This window comes from Sinocyclocheilus grahami, unplaced genomic scaffold (assembly GCF_001515645.1).
Source record: "Sinocyclocheilus grahami isolate Dianchi unplaced genomic scaffold, SAMN03320097.WGS_v1.1 scaffold275.1, whole genome shotgun sequence".
NCBI lineage: Eukaryota > Metazoa > Chordata > Actinopteri > Cypriniformes > Cyprinidae > Sinocyclocheilus > Sinocyclocheilus grahami.
Window position 1 is genome coordinate 851,951 of NW_015505454.1, and position 22,052 is coordinate 874,002.

General features: G+C 36.9%; 2 protein-coding genes across 5 annotated transcripts; both read right to left on the bottom strand.

Moving 5' to 3' along the window:
- Window positions 1-743: 743 nt before the first annotated feature.
- On the bottom strand, window positions 744-3,100 carry LOC107599936 (cathepsin L1-like). Of its 4 annotated transcripts, none has more exons than XM_016291678.1 (8): window positions 3,089-3,100; window positions 2,571-2,709; window positions 2,335-2,457; window positions 2,027-2,179; window positions 1,686-1,910; window positions 1,359-1,527; window positions 1,090-1,207; window positions 744-980 (listed from the first exon to the last, which is right to left on the bottom strand). In XM_016291678.1, the coding sequence occupies exons 2-8, from the start codon at window positions 2,694-2,696 to the stop codon at window positions 881-883; spliced, it is 1,014 nt and encodes a 337-aa protein (XP_016147164.1). In that variant the 5' UTR covers window positions 2,697-2,709; window positions 3,089-3,100; the 3' UTR covers window positions 744-880. The 4 variants fall into 4 exon arrangements, with proteins under 4 accessions (XP_016147164.1, XP_016147161.1, XP_016147163.1 ...); XM_016291675.1 differs by having other exon boundaries at window positions 3,050-3,100; XM_016291677.1 differs by lacking the exon at window positions 3,089-3,100 and adding an exon at window positions 3,056-3,069.
- Window positions 3,101-11,417: 8,317 nt separating this feature from the next.
- On the bottom strand, window positions 11,418-16,157 carry zdhhc23a (zinc finger DHHC-type palmitoyltransferase 23a). The gene is made up of 5 exons (XM_016291729.1): window positions 15,648-16,157; window positions 14,674-15,015; window positions 13,613-14,263; window positions 12,027-12,194; window positions 11,418-11,939 (listed from the first exon to the last, which is right to left on the bottom strand). Exons 2-5 carry the CDS (start codon window positions 14,793-14,795, stop codon window positions 11,666-11,668), a joined length of 1,215 nt encoding a protein of 404 aa, XP_016147215.1. The 5' UTR covers window positions 14,796-15,015; window positions 15,648-16,157; the 3' UTR covers window positions 11,418-11,665.
- Between the last annotated feature and the right edge of the window lie 5,895 nt (window positions 16,158-22,052).

A 22,052-nucleotide genomic window follows, 5' to 3' on the forward strand; every position in this document is an offset into this window, starting at 1 on the left:
GCTTCAAAAGAGATGAGTTTTCAGCTGGCGCTTGAAAATTGTCAGAGAATCAGCATTCCGGATAGGGGTGGGAAGATCGTTCCACCAGCCAGGAGTGGTGAACGAGAATGTTCTGGAAAGTGATTTTGAGCCTCTCTGTGATGGTACCACGAGGCGTCACTCACTAGCGGATCTCAGACTTCTGGAGGGGATGTAGATTCGTAGTAGTGAGTGGAAGTAGGCGGGTGCTGAGCCTGTGGCTGTTCTATATGCAAGCATCAATGTCTTGAACTTGATTCGAGCCACAACCGGTAGCCAGTGCAAGGAGATAAAGAGAGGGGTAACGTGGGCACGTTGAAGACCAGTCGTACCGCTGCATTCTGAATCATTTGTAGAGGTTTGATTGTGCTTGATGGAAGATCCCACGTGTACATAAACATGCAGACTCTCATAGCTTTCTATACCAGTAGATTTAATATTTATTCATTTACAGGTCAAGTAGAAAGAGCACAATTTGTACAAATACATGTAACATTTGACAAGAGCCATGTTCATATCTGTAACATTGTTTAAAAGATTAAGCTTAAAATACAGTGACTTGCATCACAAACGAAAATGGTTAACTGGATCAAAAGAGAAAAAAGTAAAAAGTAAACTTCTGATAGCTTAGTGCATTCCAAGATAGCTTAACTGCAATAGAAGAAACTTTCTACAATATACTGGCAGTGCTCTAGACTAAAATTACTTTAAAATAAAACCAAAAAAAAGTAACAAGCGTTCAGAAAGAACACAAATACATTACAATATTTAATAAACCAGTAATAATTAAAACAGCATGAAATATTAAAAGAAACAAAAAGTAGGTGAACTACTGGCATTTCCAGAATGCAGTCCAGTGGCCTTACACTAGGGGATAGCCGGCAGATGTCGCAATGCCACAATGGTTCTGTCGGTCTTTAGCCATGTAGATGTAGCCTTTGTCACCCCATTTCTCAGTCCAGCTAAAAGATACAGAACAAGTTTAAAAACCATGCAAATGAGGTTGTTAAAGGTTATTGAAAAAATCAGAACTGAGTGCATCATTAAAAGGACTCCAGAGGCAAGTCATACCTGTTCTTCACAATCCAGTATCTCTTCCCAGCAACATCAGCACCCTCATAACCATAACCAACCACCAGGACTGCATGGTCAAGTTCTACACCACTGCACTCCCTCTCATAATAGATGCCTACAGTAGAAAGTTAGAAATGAGTAAGAGATGTTCAGTCTGACTCGGGTTTAAAGGCAAGCCATGTAGTTTTGTAATAGCTCATACAAGTTTTTGCATAATAAACAAATCAGAATTAGACCGTTCACACAGCTCAGCGATAATCACTCACCAGACTGATAGAACTGGAAGGATTCATGTCCAGCATCAATGGCAACAGCTACAGGACCCACAGCAGCAACAGCCCTCATTAGAGCATGTTCTTTACCACTGGGAATGTCCACAAAACCAGTGTCATTAACAGCATTATAACGGGGGTCATAGCGGCACCGCTGATCGTCCTGTATTTGTAATAAAAAAAAATTTAAAAAGATTTACATGTGAGGTTACTGAATATACAATGATACATGTTTGAAATGGGAGTAAAATCTTTAAGGTTGACACCCACAATATATTAACTACCATTACAAGTCAGAAAGAGCAAACCACTGATTCTTACCATTCCAAGGTAGGGATACGACTCTTCTGAATCCAGCCCATTGTTGTCCTGAACATACTGGAAAGCCTGGTCCATGAAGCCTCCATTACAGCCTTGATTGCCCTCCGGCCTGGAACAGTCCATCAAGTTTTGCTCACTCAGAGAAACCAGCTTTCCAGTTTTGCGGAACAGCTGACCCTCCAAGGCACCTGTTGAGCTGAAAGCCCAGCAAGATCCACAACGTTTCTAGGACCACAAAACAGGACTTTGCTACCAAACAGTCAAGCAACATGCAGTTTTTGAAATATTACCAGATACAGAATAAACATAAGCTCCAGGAACTAGTTTGATAAACTGCTTACTTGGTCTTTGATAGGAGTAACATAACCCTTCTCTCTCCAGTCAACCTGTTGAGGGGCTTCAAAAAAGCTGGGTTCCATGAACAATGAGCCTTTTGATTTCCGGCTGGGGTCATGATTGTAACCATTCATCACCTGTCTGAACTCCTCATTTGTCTAAAAGTGAAAATGCAAACAAAAGGGTTTATTAAAAGAGTCCTATAAAAAAAATCAGTGTCAATCATAAGTATGAAAGTGCCAGTTTACAGCAGATCCATCGGTTTAGATGTTGTAGACAAAAACAAAACCAGAAGTCATATTGAACTGTTTACCATATCACCAAATTGGTTCATGCCCAGTCGAAAGGTGTGTTTGCCCACAGAGTGCTCAAGGTTGTGCAGCTCAATTTTCCTCAAGTTCTTATCCCACACCATTCTCCTCCAGCCCTCTTCTTTCTGAGGAAGAAAGCAGACATTGTAGCCATAGAAAAAGAAGTTCTGTAAAGATGCTGCTTTTCGGTTGTGTTGAAAATTGATTTATGTTTGGCTACAGACTCTATACTACCCACCTCATGATAGTTTTTTCCATGCCAGCTCTTCCAGAGCTGCCAGTGATCGTCCAACTGCAGGTTTAAGCTTGGAGCAGCAAACACTGCACTCAAGCATAGCGTGAGGAGTGAGGCAAACAACATCATCCTGCCTGGAAGACTGTGACAGAGCAAAACAAGATACAATTTGAAGGAATGTAACAGGAGTTACACAGAGACTACAGCAGTAAACGTTTAACCAGTTACACAGAGAAAATCCCCAGTGTGCAAGTTGTGCTAAAAAGACCCTGAATAGGTACAAAGCCAAATAATGGGACATTCAACATTTGCAAGTTTTACTAGCCTAAAAAACATTTTAAGTTAAGTTTAAACAAGTAATTTTAAAAAAGACATTTGATCCACTACAGGCGAAGCTGAAACCCACGTAAATATAAATCGAGCACCGTATACACAAGAAGAAGAAAAAACAATAAAGCCAAAGCGTAAATAATAAACTCAGCTTTAACCAGCAAACGAAATGATTAACTGGCATTGCTTACAACTGAGCGGGATTTAAAGCGTGCTTGATCAAATAGGCGGCCTCTCATTGGCTGAGGGTGATGATGAGTAAAGTGTTCACAGCCAATCAAGTCAAGCAGAAATCTCATCTACTTATGTGATCCAGCATCACAAGATCGAGAACTCATCACTTGCATATATTGTAACAAGATTAAAAGTTACATCTGAAAACTCTTTGCCTATTTTTTTTAAATATATAATCGTTTAAAAAATAAAATAATAAAAAACATTAAAAATAAAAATAAACATTTGATTAGGGGGTGTGAAAATAATTGAGATTAAATGAGAATTATCAATCAGTTAAAATAAATGTTTTAAATGCAGGTTATTGGAAAGGATGCATTGTGTTCATGAGAATTCTGTGCTTTTCTCGGTTCTGTGTTCATTTTAATTTTAATTTGTGCCTGTGCTTTTTAATTAAAGCGTGTGCCTGACAAATGCAACATGCTCAGGCAGAAATTAATAAAAGTGAAAACGCTTAGGCCCTAAGAAAATTCCCTAACTAAGCGTTTTGAAGCACAATCAGCGACTTGTGTTTTGTATGACTCAGTATACTAAATACAGCAGACACAGTACTTCTTAGTATTGGCTACGCTTGGTCTATTTAGTTGCAGAGAGCAGGTTGTGACATAATGTTCACACAAATTGTATTTTAAGTTTAAACCTTTTTGTTGTTGTTGCTCTTAATATGTATAACAACATATACTGAATATTATATAACCAATATACAGTGGGTACGGAAAGTATTCAGACCCCCTTAAAATTTTCACTCCGAGTAATTTTATAATTATAGGCTATAATGTATGAAAAACTCTAGAAGGATTGTTGGACATTAAAAGTGGCCTTTAATGCAATAAAAATCAGTTGATTCCTTCAGAAATGTCCATTAATGCAGCGGTTCTTCTGAAACTCTCTTTTTCTGCCTTTCTTTGTTACAAATGCAGGTATATTTTATATATAAATAAATTATATTTACTGGACATGATTGTTTTTATTTAGTAAATATATAGCATTACTGTTATACATGTGCTAGTCTCTAAGGATGATGGCTGGATGTTTTATTGATATAAAATTATGTCATAAAGTATTTGGTTTATAATGAAAATCATTTATTCAACACAAACCTTAGACGGTTACCAAAAACCACAACGCAACCACTGATATTTCTTGCATACAGCATAAGCAAGGAAAAAACGAAACAGAAAACAAAACTGTGGTCTGACGTTTGATGGAGTGAGAGTCTAAATTTACATGTAGCCTAACCTGTGCAACTTAACAATGGCAAAACCATTGGTTAGACCCTGAAAGACACAGCAGGATGTTACCTGTTTCACTTTGCATAACATGTAATACAGTTTATTCTGTGGTTTTGTGCAAGAGCTCTTTATTTGTATGTTTGCATTTCAGAAGAGGAAGCAGTGAGATGTGACATGTTTATCTGTAGTATAGGTGTTAATGACTTTTGTGAGAATATACTGTCATGATTAATTCAGTCAATCAGCAGTGATGTCATCAGAATCTGAGAGGAGTCAGAACAAATGATTGATGAAACAAATGATCAGGACTTCAAACAATGCAACAAAAAAAGAGACCATTCTGCTCCTTCTGCTGATGAGCTGAAAGATCACTCAGAAGTCAGGAAGTGACTTTTCTTGTGGTTAACTGAATAACTGAAAAAGTCCACATGCAGCTAATGCCATTTCTGGTCACAAAAGTTGAAACTTCTGCTAAGTTACTAATGACATTATTGTTAATAATACTTTTGGAAGTGGTAATATTTCACCAAAATCCAGAGAACTTTATATGCAAGGCAGCCTTGCGTAGAATCATTCAATCTTTTACACTGCCACCATCTGAACAACAAGGGTAATGCAAGTTGGTAGGACGAATTAAAGGGGTCATATGATGCGATTTAAATTTTTCCTTTCTCTTTGGAGTGTTACAAGCTCTTGGTGCGTAAAGAAGATCTGTAAAGTTGCAAAGACTAAAGTCTCAAATCCAAAGAGATATTCTTTATAAAAGTTAAGAGTCAGCCACGCCTACCTAAAACGGCTCGTTCTAACACGCCCCGACATATCTACCTCACTATGTGGGAAGATTTGCATAACGCCGCCCAAATGTTCACTCAAAGAAAGAAGGCTTAACTTTTATTCTCGCTGTAGTATTGTTGTTGCCCCCGCCATGTCGTGAAGGTGCTGTGTGTTTCATTGTGAAAGGGAAACTACTTTGTTTGGCCTTCCAAAAGAAGACGGTATCACTTCGTCATGCCTGGAGCTGATCCGTGCTGGTCGCTGAAGAAATACATCAACTTCGCGCTGTCGATCGCCGGATTGGCTTTCACCGTGGATGAAGCGGAGTCCAGCCCGGGGTCGTCATCTGTGGTTGCCGCAGGCATCACAATATGGTAAGGGACGTAACATTTCCATCACACACTTGAGGAATTCGGCCAATCACAACGCACTGAATAGCTGGCCAATCAGAGCACACCTCGCTTTTCCAGAACGATGAGTTTTGTAAAAATCGACGCGTTTCAGAAAGGCGGGGCATAGAGGAGAAATAATAATGTACAGTATGTGGAAAATAATGTGTTTTTTGAACCTTAAAGCGCATAAACACATTTCATTACACCAAATACACAAAATAATGTTATTTTTAGCAGCATCATATGACCCCTTTAAGCTGATTTTTTGCACTTTTGACTTCTGCAATTTACAGTCATCATTCCTTGACACACTTCAGGCAAAAAAGGAGACTTTAATCATAACTACAACTCAGTTAGAGTATAATGATGTTAGCATTGAAAAACAAAGAGACAACATGTTTACTGCCACAGACAAAAAAAAAGTAGTATATTACAAAACTACAAAAATAAGAATGAACTAAAAATCTATTTAAAAGCTAGAAAGAAAAGCAGATGAGTGCATATACCAGTCCACATGGGATTATTGTTCCCCATGGGATTTTTCTGACTTCCTTTTTGTCATTAAAACAGACAATTATAAAAATGATCTACAGTAAATCCAGTAATATCCATTATAGACAAGGTTAGGTTAATTCATATTCAGGTAATTGAAGTCTTCATTCTCCACCTCTTCTTCATTCTGTGAGCGTATGCGCTTGGGTCGCTTCTTATTTTTCAGCCGCACAGAGGGCTGACTGCCAGGAGGTCCTCCAGGATGCAACGCAGTGTTGCTCTTCCTTTTCTAGAAGAAGAGACATTGCTCAAATTAACCCCTTAACTGTCATCCCCATTTCTGAAAATTCACGAGAAAGTGCACTATCCAAACTTAAAGTATTATAACTCATGAACGCTTTTGAATACAGACCTAAGGTTGGTCTCTTTTTAAAGAAGACAATTAGCAGATTATTATAGAAGTGAAATCATTTAATAAAATGATAGTATTAAAACGTTATAGAAGTTTAAATTTACTGTAAAGAAAATGTATTGTACTATTTTTATTTTATATAAAATAAATATTTTAAAAAATAGTAAAAAATACAAAATTGCTATACAATTAAAGCCACATGTCTACATAAGTTGTGTTCCAAATGTGAAGTTGATATAAAAAAAATTGAGGTTCATATGCAATTTTGTTTAGGCATTATACCATAAATAGCCACCGGGTACCACCCCCAAACTCCAGTTTCTTTTTTTTTTTTTTTTTTATGCATTTCTGTCACAAATCTATAAATTTCTTTCTCAATATTATGTCTATCACAAAATATCTTGATACTCAGACCTTTCCAACGATATGTATTTTGTCAAGATTATAAAATGTTTTGATTCTAAAAGACCATAATACATTTTGTAAATTGATTTTGAAATACCATTTCCATGGCAATGCAATGCCTGATTTCAAAATGGTTTTCACAGTATACATTTTGAGATTTTAAGCTTTCATATAACTTGTGATGATTACTAAAACAAGGCAACGAAATAAAGATTTTTTATTACAAAGTTAAGAACTCCTGTTATGATGTAGATTTTTTCATAGACTCTTGGTGCACTCTTGTCATAAATTAATCTATTACTGTTCCTACATAATTTGTAACAAAATAAAATGGTAAAAAAACTATTTAGGAGACTTAGACCTTTCCAATGACATATAGTTTGTCATGATTATATTAGGATTTATTGTACTATAGTGAATTAAAACACATTTACAGAAGACATTCCAAAACTTTTTTTAAGAAGTGTGTGGCACTCTCATTGGTCTTTATTCATTAAACATGAGCAGAAGGAATTTCTTTGTAATCATTCACTAAACCACTCGGTCATATGTTGTTGCATTGAATTCAGCAGATTCTGTTTTGTTCTTTAGAATGTGGACGAGTTTGGGATTATTACCTTATAGCAAACCACTCCTGCGATGATTCCACATAACACTATTAAACCTATGCTGCAACCCACTGAGATTATCGTGATGGGCACGTCACCTGCGAGAAGATTAACACAATGTTTCACTTTTTTTTTCTTTAAGTTTCTCTGTTTCGTATTAATTGGCGAAAAATGCAGGTCTGTGCATAAACAAACATCACTACATTTATTCAGATTATACAGTTACAACAGAGTCAAAACAAACTATAAGTATATGCAAAAACAAATATTCAAACATATATTCACAGATCACACTCTGGTATCCTTCTCTTTTTTTGTATCGCATGAAGAAGTTTGTCAAAACTTTAGGATGCATTTAATTTGTATGTTATGTGTATTGTGTTTTTGTTTTTAAACAAAAAAATAGAACTAGTTACTATTGTGTCATGACCCTCATACTTGATTCTGAGTGTTAAAGGCACAATATATAATTTTTAAATGATAGTCAGATATGGGTGTGATTAGGTAAATAGCCATAAAATGGTTATATTTCTATATAAATATAAAATATCTGCAATAACAACACTATGCCTGGTGTTATGTTGAGGAAGATGTCTTATAAAATAAATATTCTCACCATTTTCTGTCGTTTTCTCTAGCTTATTTTGTCCTTGAAGACTCCCATTTGGGAAAGTGGTGAGTTCGTAGCAGTAAGTCACAAAGTCACTCTCTTGTAATTTATCTAGTATAATGCTGTGGTTAGATTTTACGGAAAGACGACCAGCATAGTTGTTGTCAAATATAGTAAGTCCATGGATGGGGCTGAACACAAAAACCTTCTGATTTGGACACTTTTTCCATACAGCTAGGGTTACTTTCATGTTTGTTGTAACCTTAAATTTAAAAGACGCACTCCCACCCAACAGAGCTCTTATCACATCTCCATCTGTCAAGGCCCCTATGAAAAACAAACAGAGAAAGAAGTGCAAATAAAGAACTATGCAATTGTCCAAACACGTTTTTTTTTTTCAATGTGATCAGTATATTAGTTTTTAATCAGTGAAGCAGTAAATGTAATTTATTTTTGGCTGCTTTTGAACCTGTATTTTCTAATGCAGTTTCCTTAAATGTTTTTTTTGTAAATACACTACCATTTAAAAGTTTGGGGGCAGTAAGATTTTTCATTTATGAAATTCATTTAAGAAAGCAATACTTTTATTCAGCCAGGATGCATTAACTTGATCAAAGGTGACAGTAGAGACTTCTCCTTGTTATGAAATATTTCATAAACGTTGTTTTGAACTTTCTATGCATCAAAGATTCCTGAAAAAATACCTCATGCTTTCCACAAACATATTAAGCAGCACAATTGTTTTCACATTGATAATAATAAAAAAATATTTCTTGAGCAGCAAATCAGCATATTAGAATGATTTTTGAAGAATCATGTGACACTGAAGACTGGAGTAACAGCTGCTGAAAATTCTGCTTTGCCATTATAGGAATAAATTACTTTTAAAAAGAAAACAGTTAGGTAGTGTTTATAATATTTTACAATATTAGTGCAATATTATTTATAATTTAAAAAAATGCAACCTTGGTGAGCACAAGAGACTTCTTTCCACAAACATATTAAGCAGCGCAATTGTTTTCACATTGATAATAATAACAAAAATATTTCTTGAGCAGCAAATCAGCATATTAGAATGATTTTTGAAGAATCATGTGACACTGAAGACTGGAGTAACAGCTGCTGAAAATTCTGCTTTGCCATTATAGGAATAAATTACTTTTAAAAAGAAAACAGTTAGGTAGTGTTTATAATATTTTACAATATTACTGCAATATTATTTATAATTTAAAAAAATGCAACCTTGGTGAGCACAAGAGACTTCTTTCAAAATCCTCACAAAAAACACATAGACCTCAATATTTTGAACGGTACTAGCCTAAATATAAAAAAAGTAAATCCTCTCTCTTTGTGTGTGTGTGTGTGTGTGTGTGTGACAGTCACATACTCTCTCACACATACCTGTTATAAGGGTTATAAAGAATATCAACAGATGGATCCAGTGCTGTTCAGGCAAAAGAAAAGAATTAGTTTGTCCAATCCTCATGGTGTCTTGTGCTACACAGGACGTGTGATGCCGTCTGATACAATTCTCAGCAGAGACAGACAGTAACCACAAAGACAAGTTTGATGGCTCTATAACACGTAAGGTGGGGGCAGGGTGTCAGTAAATCACATCTATAAAAAATATATATAAATGTACTTCATGTAAAGGATTATCACATCTAAGATCTGTATAGTAGAGCAGGTGTGACTATACTTTCTATTCTAGATTGAATACTATTGTTTAAGAGAAAGGACCGCAGGCGCTTAGGAGGCTATAGTTCTCGCCCTGGAACGTCGGTCAGAACGTAGCACAGGAGGCAGGAATCAAATTGAACAGTTTACTGAATTTTCTTCAGCAGCACAGACATACATTAAATGGTATAGTAGTTGCAGCATGCGGTTACCCTCTTGATTTACTTTGTGTGTCCGCCAATGGCCACTAGAAAGCGCTTTTGCGCTACCTTTGTAACAACTATGTTGTTTTTAAAGTGGTCAGATTTTAAATCTTTGACACTCTTTGTACACTGCAATTTGTTTAAATAAAAAATTAAGCTGTACATTGCTTATATCAATCTTTTTTCATTTAAAATTGTAATATTTTGGTGTCGTACTTTCACTTTATTTAGCATATTTGTAGGGGGAAGCATTTTTTTCTGTTTTGATCTGAATCTACATTGTGGTTGCACAGAGGCAAGAGGGCCAGCATTGCTCTAAAAACACTTCCTGTCTTTTCGGCTTCAAAGATAGCTAGGTCACTCACGACCCTTCCACAGTAATCAACACAACTCATGACTCTTACTAAAGCGAGTGGCAGTCTATTTATTGTGCATGACAGAATTTATTTTGTAAATGTATTTTTATACATATGAAATGATGGATGCTCATTAATTCAAGATGACAATACATAACTGTAAAGTACACCTCGACATAGCTTAAAGGGGTCATGAACTGCCTTTGCTTTTTATTTTGTACTGTTCTCCAAGGTCCACTTATTATGCTATCAAGATTTTTACATCAAAAAACATCATAATTTAGAAGTAATAGGTTATTTTCTGTCCTGTTTTGACTACCCTCATCACTGTTTGAATAGACCTGGTGGATTATAGACTCGTAAGTAAACGCCCACTGCTATGATTGGCTAACAGTTGTGTATGATTGACAGCCTACATTCTTCACAGATGGACACGGCTGTGATTTAGGTTAAAAACGCATTATTACTCAGTAAATATCAAACAATCTGTAATAACAGACAAAGCAATAGTGACCACGTAATAAAAACAGTTACTCAAACTTGTGTAGTGCGACATTACTGTCGGATCCAATATAGTCAGCACAGCATGTTTTTAATGGCACATTCCACAACCTGTCGTTTTGATAGGTTGGCTTCAACATAAGCTGTTTTGAGACTAACAATTAAGTTTTAAGTTCTGAAACTTACAAAATGTTTTTATAGCAAAATCACTTCTTGTATATTAAAAGATATATAATTTTGATTTCTCAGTTCATGACCCCTTTAACACTGCTGTTCAATGAGCACTGAACACAGAAACCTGTAGTTACAGAAGTGTACAACATCATTTGTCTTGAGAGAGAGCACACTACAAAGGTAGTAGCATATTTACAATTACATGGATTGTGAATTTGGTGTAAAGTGTATTTTTTGGTTTATTAGCATTTCAGGGTGTCACATTTTATCCCGGTTCTATCTATCATCAGATCAAATTTTCATAATATTTCTTATACTTGTCATTAACAACATACACACACTTGATTGCTACCCAGATTACAAAGTTGCCCACTTATGTCTGATCCATTTATGCCATAAAGTTGCAGTCTTTATGAGCAGAGTTTTGTTATATTTCATAAAAACATTGCTGTGGTCATATATCACATTGAACCCAATTCAATATGTCCGTACAGAGACGACCACTGGAATAAAAATCTAAAATAAATACCAAAAACATAGGTATTTAATATGTTTGTTCATCAGTTTAAACGCACTGCCTTAACAATACAACTGGGGCAAACAAGGTAAATGTGTCAACCAACTCTTTAGGCCTAACCAGATGCTTAATTGTTTAACATATCGCATGATAGCTTAAATACCATCTGTAGTCCCTTGACTCATACCATGTCTGTGAAGGTGAAAGGGGAACCGTTCTCATCCGTGTTCATTGTGAGGAATTGAATCCAGTTCTGGAGGAAGCCTCGTGAATAGACGCCAGTCTCCACAACCAGGCCACAGAAGCGCCGTCTACCAGTTTTGTTGCGCAAAGAGATCTGAGCTTCGCGTTCCGTTACGTTGTAACTGACATTGATGATCTGAAGGATGAACAGGTGGAGCAGACCACCTGTTATGATAACGCTGTACCACACACATGTAAAGCACAGCGCTGTGCTACACACACAAACACACACAAATTAGACTGAAAACACACTGTTTATGTGCATATTTTCCATGAAATAAGAGTAATGGATGATGTACCTGTAGTGATTATAGACCCCAGGGCAGTATAGAATGGCTGTGAATAGACTCTGTCTTGGACATATACTCTTTAACACCAAACTGATCCCGTAGAACGATGTCAGCAGGAAGAGAAGGAGCGTCAAAATGAACTGCCTGTGATTGGCTTGGCCTACACAGCTGTTTATCCTGTCATGGAAAGTCACATACATACAAAGACACAAAAAGTAAGCAGCCCACATACAAACATTCTCATTCAAAGAACAGTTACACTACTTTATCTCTTTTCGGTGTGGTTTTAATGAGAATTATGTGGCTCATGGCATGTTCATATTTTCATTTGTGGCTGTGTGTGTGTGTTGAGGCAGCATGGAGACAGATTGGCCTGGTGAGAGCTCCCTTTACTGTGCTGAAAGCTGCGTTCCTGTGGCCTTTGCACATGTCTCACCACCAGCCTGCCTGCTCCAGTGACGTCTTTTGGGAATCAGCTTGAACATATGTGTGTGTCTGATGGGGTAGGGAATACATGCATACAAGTGTGAAAAGATCAGAAAATGAATCAAATGATTGGCATAAGCACTACATTAAACGATTCATTTCGGAATTGTTTAACTATTTCTGTAGTAGGGATTTGCATCTTATAAGGAAAAGCACAAATAACAACACAAAAATGTATATTTTAAATAACAGAAAATATTTTCAGTTGACTGATTACCCAGCAAACAAACACAAGTATAAAGTGATGTTATTAATGAACGTCTAAAATTACAATGCAGTGGTAAGTCTATGAAGCCGAGATGACTCTCTCTCCTTTTATTGTTCATATATCAGGGTTTTTTTAAATGTTTATTTTATATAAATGTTTTAAAATAAGTATTGAATAATAAAATATTATATTTATAAAATTCTATATTTGTAAATACAATTTGTAAAACATGAATTATAATAAAAAATAATAAAATATAAGAATAAACACTTTAAATTAAAACTTAAATTATACAATGCATATTTGCTATATGAAACTTATAAATGGAATAAAGTTACATTCTTAAAGGGAGTTATTATTTAGCATATACATATCCGCATAAACACTACCATTTAAAAATTTGGGGTTGGTAAGATTTATGAAAATTATTAATTTATTTTAAATTGATCACAAGTGACAAGTAAAGACAAGTATAATATTACTAACATTTTCTATTTCTAATAAATGCTGTTCTTTTGAACTTTCAATTAATCAAGACATGTAGTTCAATAAAAATATTTAAAATAATAAAACATTAAAACATAGCACCAAATCAGTATATTAGAATGATTTCTGAAGGATCGTGTGACACTAAAGGCTGGAGTAATGCTGCTGAAAATTCAGCTTTGCCAATCACAAGAATAAAATAAAATTTAAAATATATAAAAAAAGAAAACAGTTATATTAATTGTAATAATCTCTCACATTATTGCTGTTTTTACTGTATTTTTGAATAAATGCAGGCTTTGTAAGCATAAGACTTTTGTCTTTTTTTCTTTTTTTAAACAGTGTTCAATTCACTTCACAATAGGAATAAAGTGCTCGTGCTCAATTTTTAAAGAAGAATGAATGAGACACCCACCAAACACAATGGTGGTCCATTCGAAGGACACAAGCTCCACAGATCCTGCAGTGCCCTGCCCTTGGTGGGCGCACCAATCGGCAAACAGGACATAACTTCTTCTTTCCTTCCATTTCCCCATTTGACTGGCTGATTCCATTGCAGGGGGCAGAGTCTCCAGGTATGTTTGTGCTCTGATTGGTTGTAGAGATACTGTTAACTCCCTGAGCTAATGATTGGGATTTGACAAAGCCTGGTCCTTGTTTGGTGCGCACAAGGGAGATAAGCGTCAACATCATGCCTGTCGTCGCAGTAACCAGCTGCAGATTACTGACGTCTCCTCTGGGAACGATCTCAGTAAGGAAAAGGTAGTACATGTAGGCAAGGGAGAAAAGTGCCAAGCTAAGGAAAAACAATGTGCGTCTTTTCCTTCTGTGAGTCACATAGTAATACCAAAGCACCAGTCCTGGTAGGGCAGTTAGGACTACAATTCCCAACACACAGTTAATTGCTGCCACTCGCAACAGGCCAGGAATTAATACCATCGGAGGCAAGACAGATATTTCCAATCGAAGGGGTCCTATGGCACAACACGGCAAACCAAAACGTTCAGCCATACGAGAGATGAGACGAGAGAAGTTGTCTGGCTTGTCCGGCTCTCCTCTGAGTAACCTAATGAGAAGCGTTGACAGAGGAAATACAGAATATTTCACTGAAAAGAGCAAAACGACTGTAAAGTAAAACATAAAAGTTTGTCATCATTTATACTCCTTTATGTTATCACTGACTTTTTGTATTGATAAAAGTTGCATAGGTTAAAAAAAAGCACTTATTACAGACATAATATATATAAACGAATATAGCTAACTGCAGACTGAATGAAGTGTTTTTAGATACTTAATTACATGTTAACTTCAGTTAGATAAACTATAGTGCTTTAATCCAGTTAAGTAGGACTTAAGTTCATCTTTATATGTGTACTGCTTAAAAACCATTAGTAATTTCTACTGAAATGTGTAATGCATTTAAATATATTAAAATACATGTACATGATTAATGATCTTAACTGCCAGATCTCTGACCTTTCACAGGCGTCATCAAGTTCTTCACAGTCACAGCAGCAGTACTCTCTTTGCTGGTCGATGTCTCCACAGCAGCACAGGGGGTCATCTGGTTCTGGGGGCTTAAAACGTTCTCGTTTCATCTCTTTATGTCAGAGACAACCTGCTTCCACTGTGAAATCAAGCTTTCTTTAGGAGTACGTTAGAGTGGAAAGGGTTAGTTCAACTTGGAACAGGGCTGTTGGTAGTTTTAGCACATAGTTGACAGAACAGATGACTGCAGATTTCTTGTTCAGCTTCCTTACTGGTCATCTGCTGCTCTTTACATCAGAAGCTTCATGTAAAAATCATGCGTTGCATTGTCTGGGGAAAAAAAAAAGCATAAAATTGAAGATAATGATTTCCACCACCATGCTCTCCTTATTGTACACATTTTTGTTCCTGTTGATCTCAATTGCTATCAGACAATTCACAATAAAATGTTTAAAGGAAGGTGAATAATTTTTATAGTTAACTTTCACACTTGTGGCCTAAGCACAGGTCACAGAGGAAAAACACTGTCTAACACTTGGGATCTGACACTGGCACAGACATACAGGAGGACACACAATAACATAAGAACTGGCCTATAAATAATCTACATGGAGTGTATCAAAGCAGAAAATATGAATAGCTGAATCCGCTCTTCGTATCTTGAATTAAGGCCATCTCACGTCTCATGTGGATCCCGTAATTGGGCCATCAAAAAACCTTTCCCTGAGAGGCCGTTCTCCATCACAGTTGTCGGATAGAGAAAATTATTGAGTGGCATGTGTTTGACATGTTCTAAATTACATTTGTTCCCTGGAGTAAACAAAAGGTTTGCCCTTGAGTGTGCTGGGATTTAAAATGAACCCTACACAAGATGATTATCATTTCTGAAAACCACTTAAAATATGTATCAACAATAATTTTATTGCAAACTTTTTTAAATGATCTCAAGATCAATCGGTTACCTATGGTTTAACAGCCTCTCAACACAGGTGGAAGTGCATCCCAGGAAGAGGCTACATCAATTTGTGGCGAGTCCTAATTAGTTCCTCATCTTCTGTGATGCACTTTTAGTAGTTTGGTGAAAGAACGGGTCACTCCAGCTTTTTTTATTAGCCTACGGTGTCAAAATGCCATCCACAGAAATCCAGCTGAAGTTTTCCAGTTAATCCGATTTTTCCCCCCTGTCAAATGAGTACTTCCCGTAAAAGAACGCAGATGGAAATCCAGGCTCGTCTTCGTTTCATTTAAAAAAACGAAAGCAAAATATATATTTTAAAAAAGATACATCATTCGTTTGCTCCTTAAAATACCTCCAATAAACAGAAAGGCGCGTCCTTGTGGGGTTTATCAGGCTATGAGGTGCAGCCCGTGAAGACTCTCAGGACTGTCCGGAAGGCAGTGATAGATAACTCTGCGCGCTTTAACGCTCCGCTCTCTCAAGCGTTCTGAGAGGGCAGGCGCGTCAGAGGATCTGGTACAAGCGTTATTACCGATTAGGGTTGGGTGGTGGCGATGAAAAAGGAAGCTGGCAGGTGTTACCGTGACAGCGACAACGTGAAGCAACGCTGCGCGCATACCGTGCATAACCGGCGGGCCAGACACTGGGTCACAGTCGCCTTTTCACCTCAACTTTTAACCCTTCTATTGTGTTCCCGTCAACTTTAACCCGTTTTTGGTAATAAATAAGTTGTAAATACTGTTTTGTTATTGTCAAGTATTTGGATAGCCTACTGTATGTAAACAAACATAATGAAAGTCAATTTTAGTTTTATGACAATAATTATTTTTTTTATTTTTTAAAGTTTAACATCTGTGAGCTGCATGTTAAATTTGAACCAGTCAAGACCAGTGTTGGGGGTAATTGTATTACAAGTAACGCACGTTACGTAATCAGATTACTTTTTTTTCCAAGTAACTAGTAAGCATTACTTTTTAATTTACAAGAGAATATCGGAGTTACTTTTTCAAATAAGTAACGCAAGTAACTTTTTTTCCCCCAGACCTTTCACCTTTGACCCTTCATTGTAGCCTTAAATAGGCCTATTTTAAATTCTATTGTTACTATTATTTAAATTTATCATTATATTTATATTATGTATCTTTAATGACTGTAACTTTTTAATTTCTCAAATGGTTGATCTAGTTGTCCTAAATTGTCAAGCATATTTTCTAACACATTTCTAATAGACTTTTTGTAAATTCGCCATGAATTGTGCAAGTGAATCTTGACTTTCGCTAATGAAGAGAATGTAGATCAACCAATGACAAACCAGTTCTCTGAAATAGCTCAAAGGTGCATCTCATGAACCTTCAATTGGAAAGCATATATATAGACAGAGGACAACACAAGAGTTACAAATTCTGACAATGGACTTTCTAATTTTATATTAGAAAGTATATATTTCCCATATTTCTTTTCTATATCACAATGATATTGTAATGTGTGTGTGTGTGTGTTTTGTCAGACCATAGTAAAAGTGTAACTGTGAATCCTATTCAGTCTCTTTCAATCAATATTCCACATACAGTAATGTGTACATTTGTACTTTTAAAATGGATATATGGCATACAGAAGTATTTCAATACAGTAATTGTCATCCAAACTGTTGCCATAGTTTACATCAGGTAATACTACTGTAACAGAGTGCAGTGTTATATTGACAAAATGACTAAGCATTTTGACTCTCTTGTTTGAGAACAATCAATGACACAAGGACTTTTCATTCTAATGGCACTGATATGTTTATTGACATAAATACTTACTTTTGAGAGATGAACTAAAGATTTTGAGGAAGTTACAGGCTTTTGCAGGTAATCCATTGTGTGGTGCTGTTTGTAAGAATTGTTTTGAGAATACACATACTTCTTTGCAAATATTAAGGATGATTTGAGAAAAGCACCAAAGCGACTGAGAAAAACTGTAATAACTATAAATTATGCATAATTGCATGCAAGCATAACCCTAGCCTAACCCTAACCATATAGTAAGTACATGTAACTAATTAATGTTACTCATTTGAGAGAGACTGAAACTGTAAAAAGCATTGTCTCTGTATGGTTAAATACATTTGCTTTTTCAAAAATAAAAATACTTCACACATAGAGTACAGTGGGGATAAAGGCCTCTTGGATGTCATCTTCTCCTAACACAAACATGGTATACAAAACCACTACAGCACTTATCCAAACATCTGCAGTGCCACAACAAAATTTCATGAATATATTATGATTTATTATTACTATTTAGTCAGGTAGTATTGTGTTTCCATTATAGTTTTAGATTATTAGGGCTCAAAACTAAAGATATATTTTTTTTACATAAACCATGAATGGGCATGACGTCTCTGCTACTAACTTTCTAGAAACATCGGCATTTCATTTTAGCTTTTCTCAGGCAAAATCACAAATGCCCATAGACCAGGTGTGCTACTGCTCATCCAGCACGATTCTTGCAAGTCAGCCATTAAAAGTTTCCATCCGGTGGTCAGCAGGTGCTACATGATGGGAGAGGCAGTGGTCCCTCGTGGAGTTTACATGGTGGCAGAGAGCGGGCCTCCTGCAGTCCCTAATCCCATGCAAAAACAAAATACTAGGTTACTGCCAAGTCTTGACTGACGCTGTATAAATGTCATAAGATCACTTACGGTGCTCATAACTCCCTTCACCCCAAACTTGGTTGTGTGTGTACTCAGCAGTTGACGCCTTGACCTTTAGCAGTCATATTTGGAGGTCAGGGTCAAACTATGGTCACTGCAGAGATGATATGTGACCTCCTCACGATAGTTTGGGACAGATGTGAATCCGTTTGATGTGACCACACCCTCTGAGATCAGGTTTCTTGTAGGTGCTGACCTGACCCAACAGGGGGACACAATGTTCCCTCATAAAACCAGTGCAGGTTCTTGCTACTGCAAAGCACACTAGGCACCAGTCAAAAATAAATGACACTAGGACTACAGTTTCACGAACAGAAATGGATTAAATGTAGCTACACTTAAAGGGGTCATATGATGCGATTTCAAGTTTTCCTTTCTCTTTGGAGTGGTACAAGCTGTTTGTGAATAGATAAGATCCCTAAAGTTGCAAAGACTAAAGTCTCAAACCCAAAGAGATATTCTTTATAAAAGTTAAGACTGGTCCACGCCCTCCTAAAAGGCCTCATTTAAACACGCCCCCACATGTGTACGTCACTGTGTGGGAAAGTTTGCATAACACCGCGCAAATGTTCACGCAAAGAAAGAAGGCGTAACTTTGATTCTCGCTGTAGTATTGTTGCTGTCGCCGCCATGTTGTGAAGACGCCGTGTGTTTCGTTGCGAAAGCAAAAATACTTAAGTTAAGTTAAGTTGTATTTACAACACTGTTCCAGAACAGTTCAACCCAAATATTCAGATGTGTGCAGAGCATTTTATGGAGGACTGTTTACTGATAGACTACAATGCCGGCTGCCCTAAAAAAGACTCAAGCGCAAACCCTGGCTTTATATGAACTTGCTTTTACAAAAAGTCTGTATGTGCAGGACTTTTTTTTCTAAATAATATGCATGTGCATAACTTTCAGTTCATTTAATGGTATAAACACCAGTCACGATTAGCAAGACACAAAGCGGCATTCTCAAGTGCAAGAGGCTTCAACAGCCACAGTTTGCTGATATATCAGTCTATAAAATGCAACAGGTGTTCTTCTGCTATGACCTCATCGTTTGAGGCAAAAAAAAGTAAACAGATTACACAAGCAAAATATGAAGAATTTATCCCTTCTAACTGCTCTTTATAATCTGCTGATTTGGGGCTCCATTTCCCCAGTTGGTACACTGGACCTCAGGTGTGCTTTTGTGTGTGCTTGTGAGTATTTCATCTGAGAATACAATTAATCACAGAACTTGTTTGGTTATATAATGAAATAAGAAGAAAAAAAGTTCTCAACTTTTTTGACTCGAAGGCCCCCCATGCACTATCCATCAAAATGTTGTGTTCCACAGAGGAGGGAAAGTAATCCAGGTTTGTGAGTAAATGATGACAGAATGTTCATTTTTGGCTGAGCTGTCACTTTAAAGACAGCCATAATCAACTTAACAAAACATTAGTGTGTAAAAATATCTTGCAGCACACTGGCTCTGGAGTCTTATCTAGGCTCTGTCATGATAGTGCAGCTCTTACTGTAATGTCTTACAGTAATGCAGTTGGTATTGAGCTTCTCTGTGGTGGTGAAGACTAAAAGTGAACCGGAATTAACTGGAGGAGTGTGTTAAAAGCCTGCATATGATTAGCACTCACACACACTCACATACGGCAGCCGAAATTTAGGCTTAATGCACTTGGTCTAATGCAGTCTGTCTGTCTAATGCATCAATGGGTGTAGCCTGTTGTCTTTCTCTGTCTGACAGAGATGACATAATGATCCGGAAACTCAGTTTATCCATAACCGTTATGCATTTTATGTCTGATAGAGAGCAAGTAAGAGAGACAAATTGCATGTGCCTATTTTTGCAGAGACGGCTGTATTTGCTCTACACACACTCTGTAATAAAATCATGAGAAAGCTGGACGGTTTCAAAGAGGCGCAACAAACAGAAAGAGCAGGGTGTGACATGGGACCCTTTGTAATGATAAACTGTAAAACAAATATCTTTATAATTATATCCTGCACATTAAAATAGCATGAGCCATATGCATGCAAATTCATAATGGCCTTCCTAACAGGGTTTTTGAAAGACATGTATTTGCAAACAGACAGAGAGTCACAAATCACTACAGAGCATTTCAACATAAACTCAATAAACATACCTAAAAATTCAGCTTGAGTAATACAAATGAAGAACTGTTTTAATTGCCTGCCATACACTGAGATGATGGGTGTGTGACAGCTAGCAGGACATGGAGAAATTTACTTACACAGCTACTCACCAAATATCATTTTACCAGTATATATTAGTCTATCTAAATATTCTACTTGGTAATCTGTTCATCCTCCTTTCTTTCGCAGTAGAGTTGAGTTTCAGGCTAGATAACCACATCTACTGCACATCTCAACACAACAGACCACATCCATTTGTCATCACGTAATCTCCCCCTAATAGACTCTGTAGACACTTTGTAAACTCTGGAGGACTCACATTGCTCTTGTGGGAGATTTTAAGCCAGAATCTAGAGAACTGTATAAATACCCTTTGACAGAAGCCACTTAATTTAGTTACGGCACATAATGGAGGGCGATTATGTACAATGTCAGAATATTGGAAGATGGTTTAGATAGATAGATAGATAGATTATTGACATTTTTGTTAACTTACTGTAAAATCTAATTAGTTGGGCTTACTTAAAAAAGCATGCAAACCGATTGCCTTAAAAAACGAAGTAAATTGAAATAGGAATACTATGTTGTACTGACAAACAGTGTTGGGAAGGTTACTTTGGAAATGTAATAGATTACAGATTACAAGTTACCCTATTTAAAATGTAATAGTAGGGTAACTATTTCAATTACTTTATTAAAGTAATGTAACTGATTACATTCGATTACTTTTTGATTACTTTTCTAAATGTTTAAAGGGGCCACATGATGTAGCTAAAATAAATTTTTTTGTGTGTATTTGGTGTAATGAAATATGTTTATGCGGTTCAAAAAACACATTATTTTCCACATACTGTACATTTTTGTTTCTCCTCTATGACCCGCCTTTCTGAAACACGTCGATTTTTACAAAGCTCATCGGTCTGAAAAAGCGAGGTGTGCTGTGATTGGCCAGCTATCCAGTGCATTGTGATTGGCCGAATACCTCAAGCGTGTGACGGAAATGTTACGCCCCTTACCATAATGTGCTGCCTTGTCCGGCAGCAGCGACGAGACAAAACCAATAAAACCCATTACAAACGAGGCATTTGTTGCATCCAGTGGGGACATAATTACTGATTATAATGACTTATACTGTCTTTTTACGCGTTGCGTTGCATCGCGCCGCGTAAACATAAAACCATGTCTGCATTTGTGATCGGAGAAATGACAAACAACAAGTACTACTCTACACTTCCCAAAACTCGCGTTTGAATCGTCAGTGGCAAATTCTTTAAATATTATAAACGTACTTACAGTCTGTGAGTCAGAACAGCCGGCACTAGGGTCTACTCTACCAGGATCAGGAAACAGTCCTCCATAAAATGTGCGGGCTAGAGTGAGCGGAGGCCGGCTAGAGTGAGTGGTGGTGGGCGGGCTTGAGAACGGTGCGGCCGGCGGATTCGACGAAGGTGTGGCCGGCGGGCTTGCGGCAACCACATGTGACGACCCCGGGCTGGACTCCGCTTCGTCCACGGTGAAAGCCGATCCGGCGATCCACAGCACTAGGTTGATGTATTTCCTCAGCGACCAGCA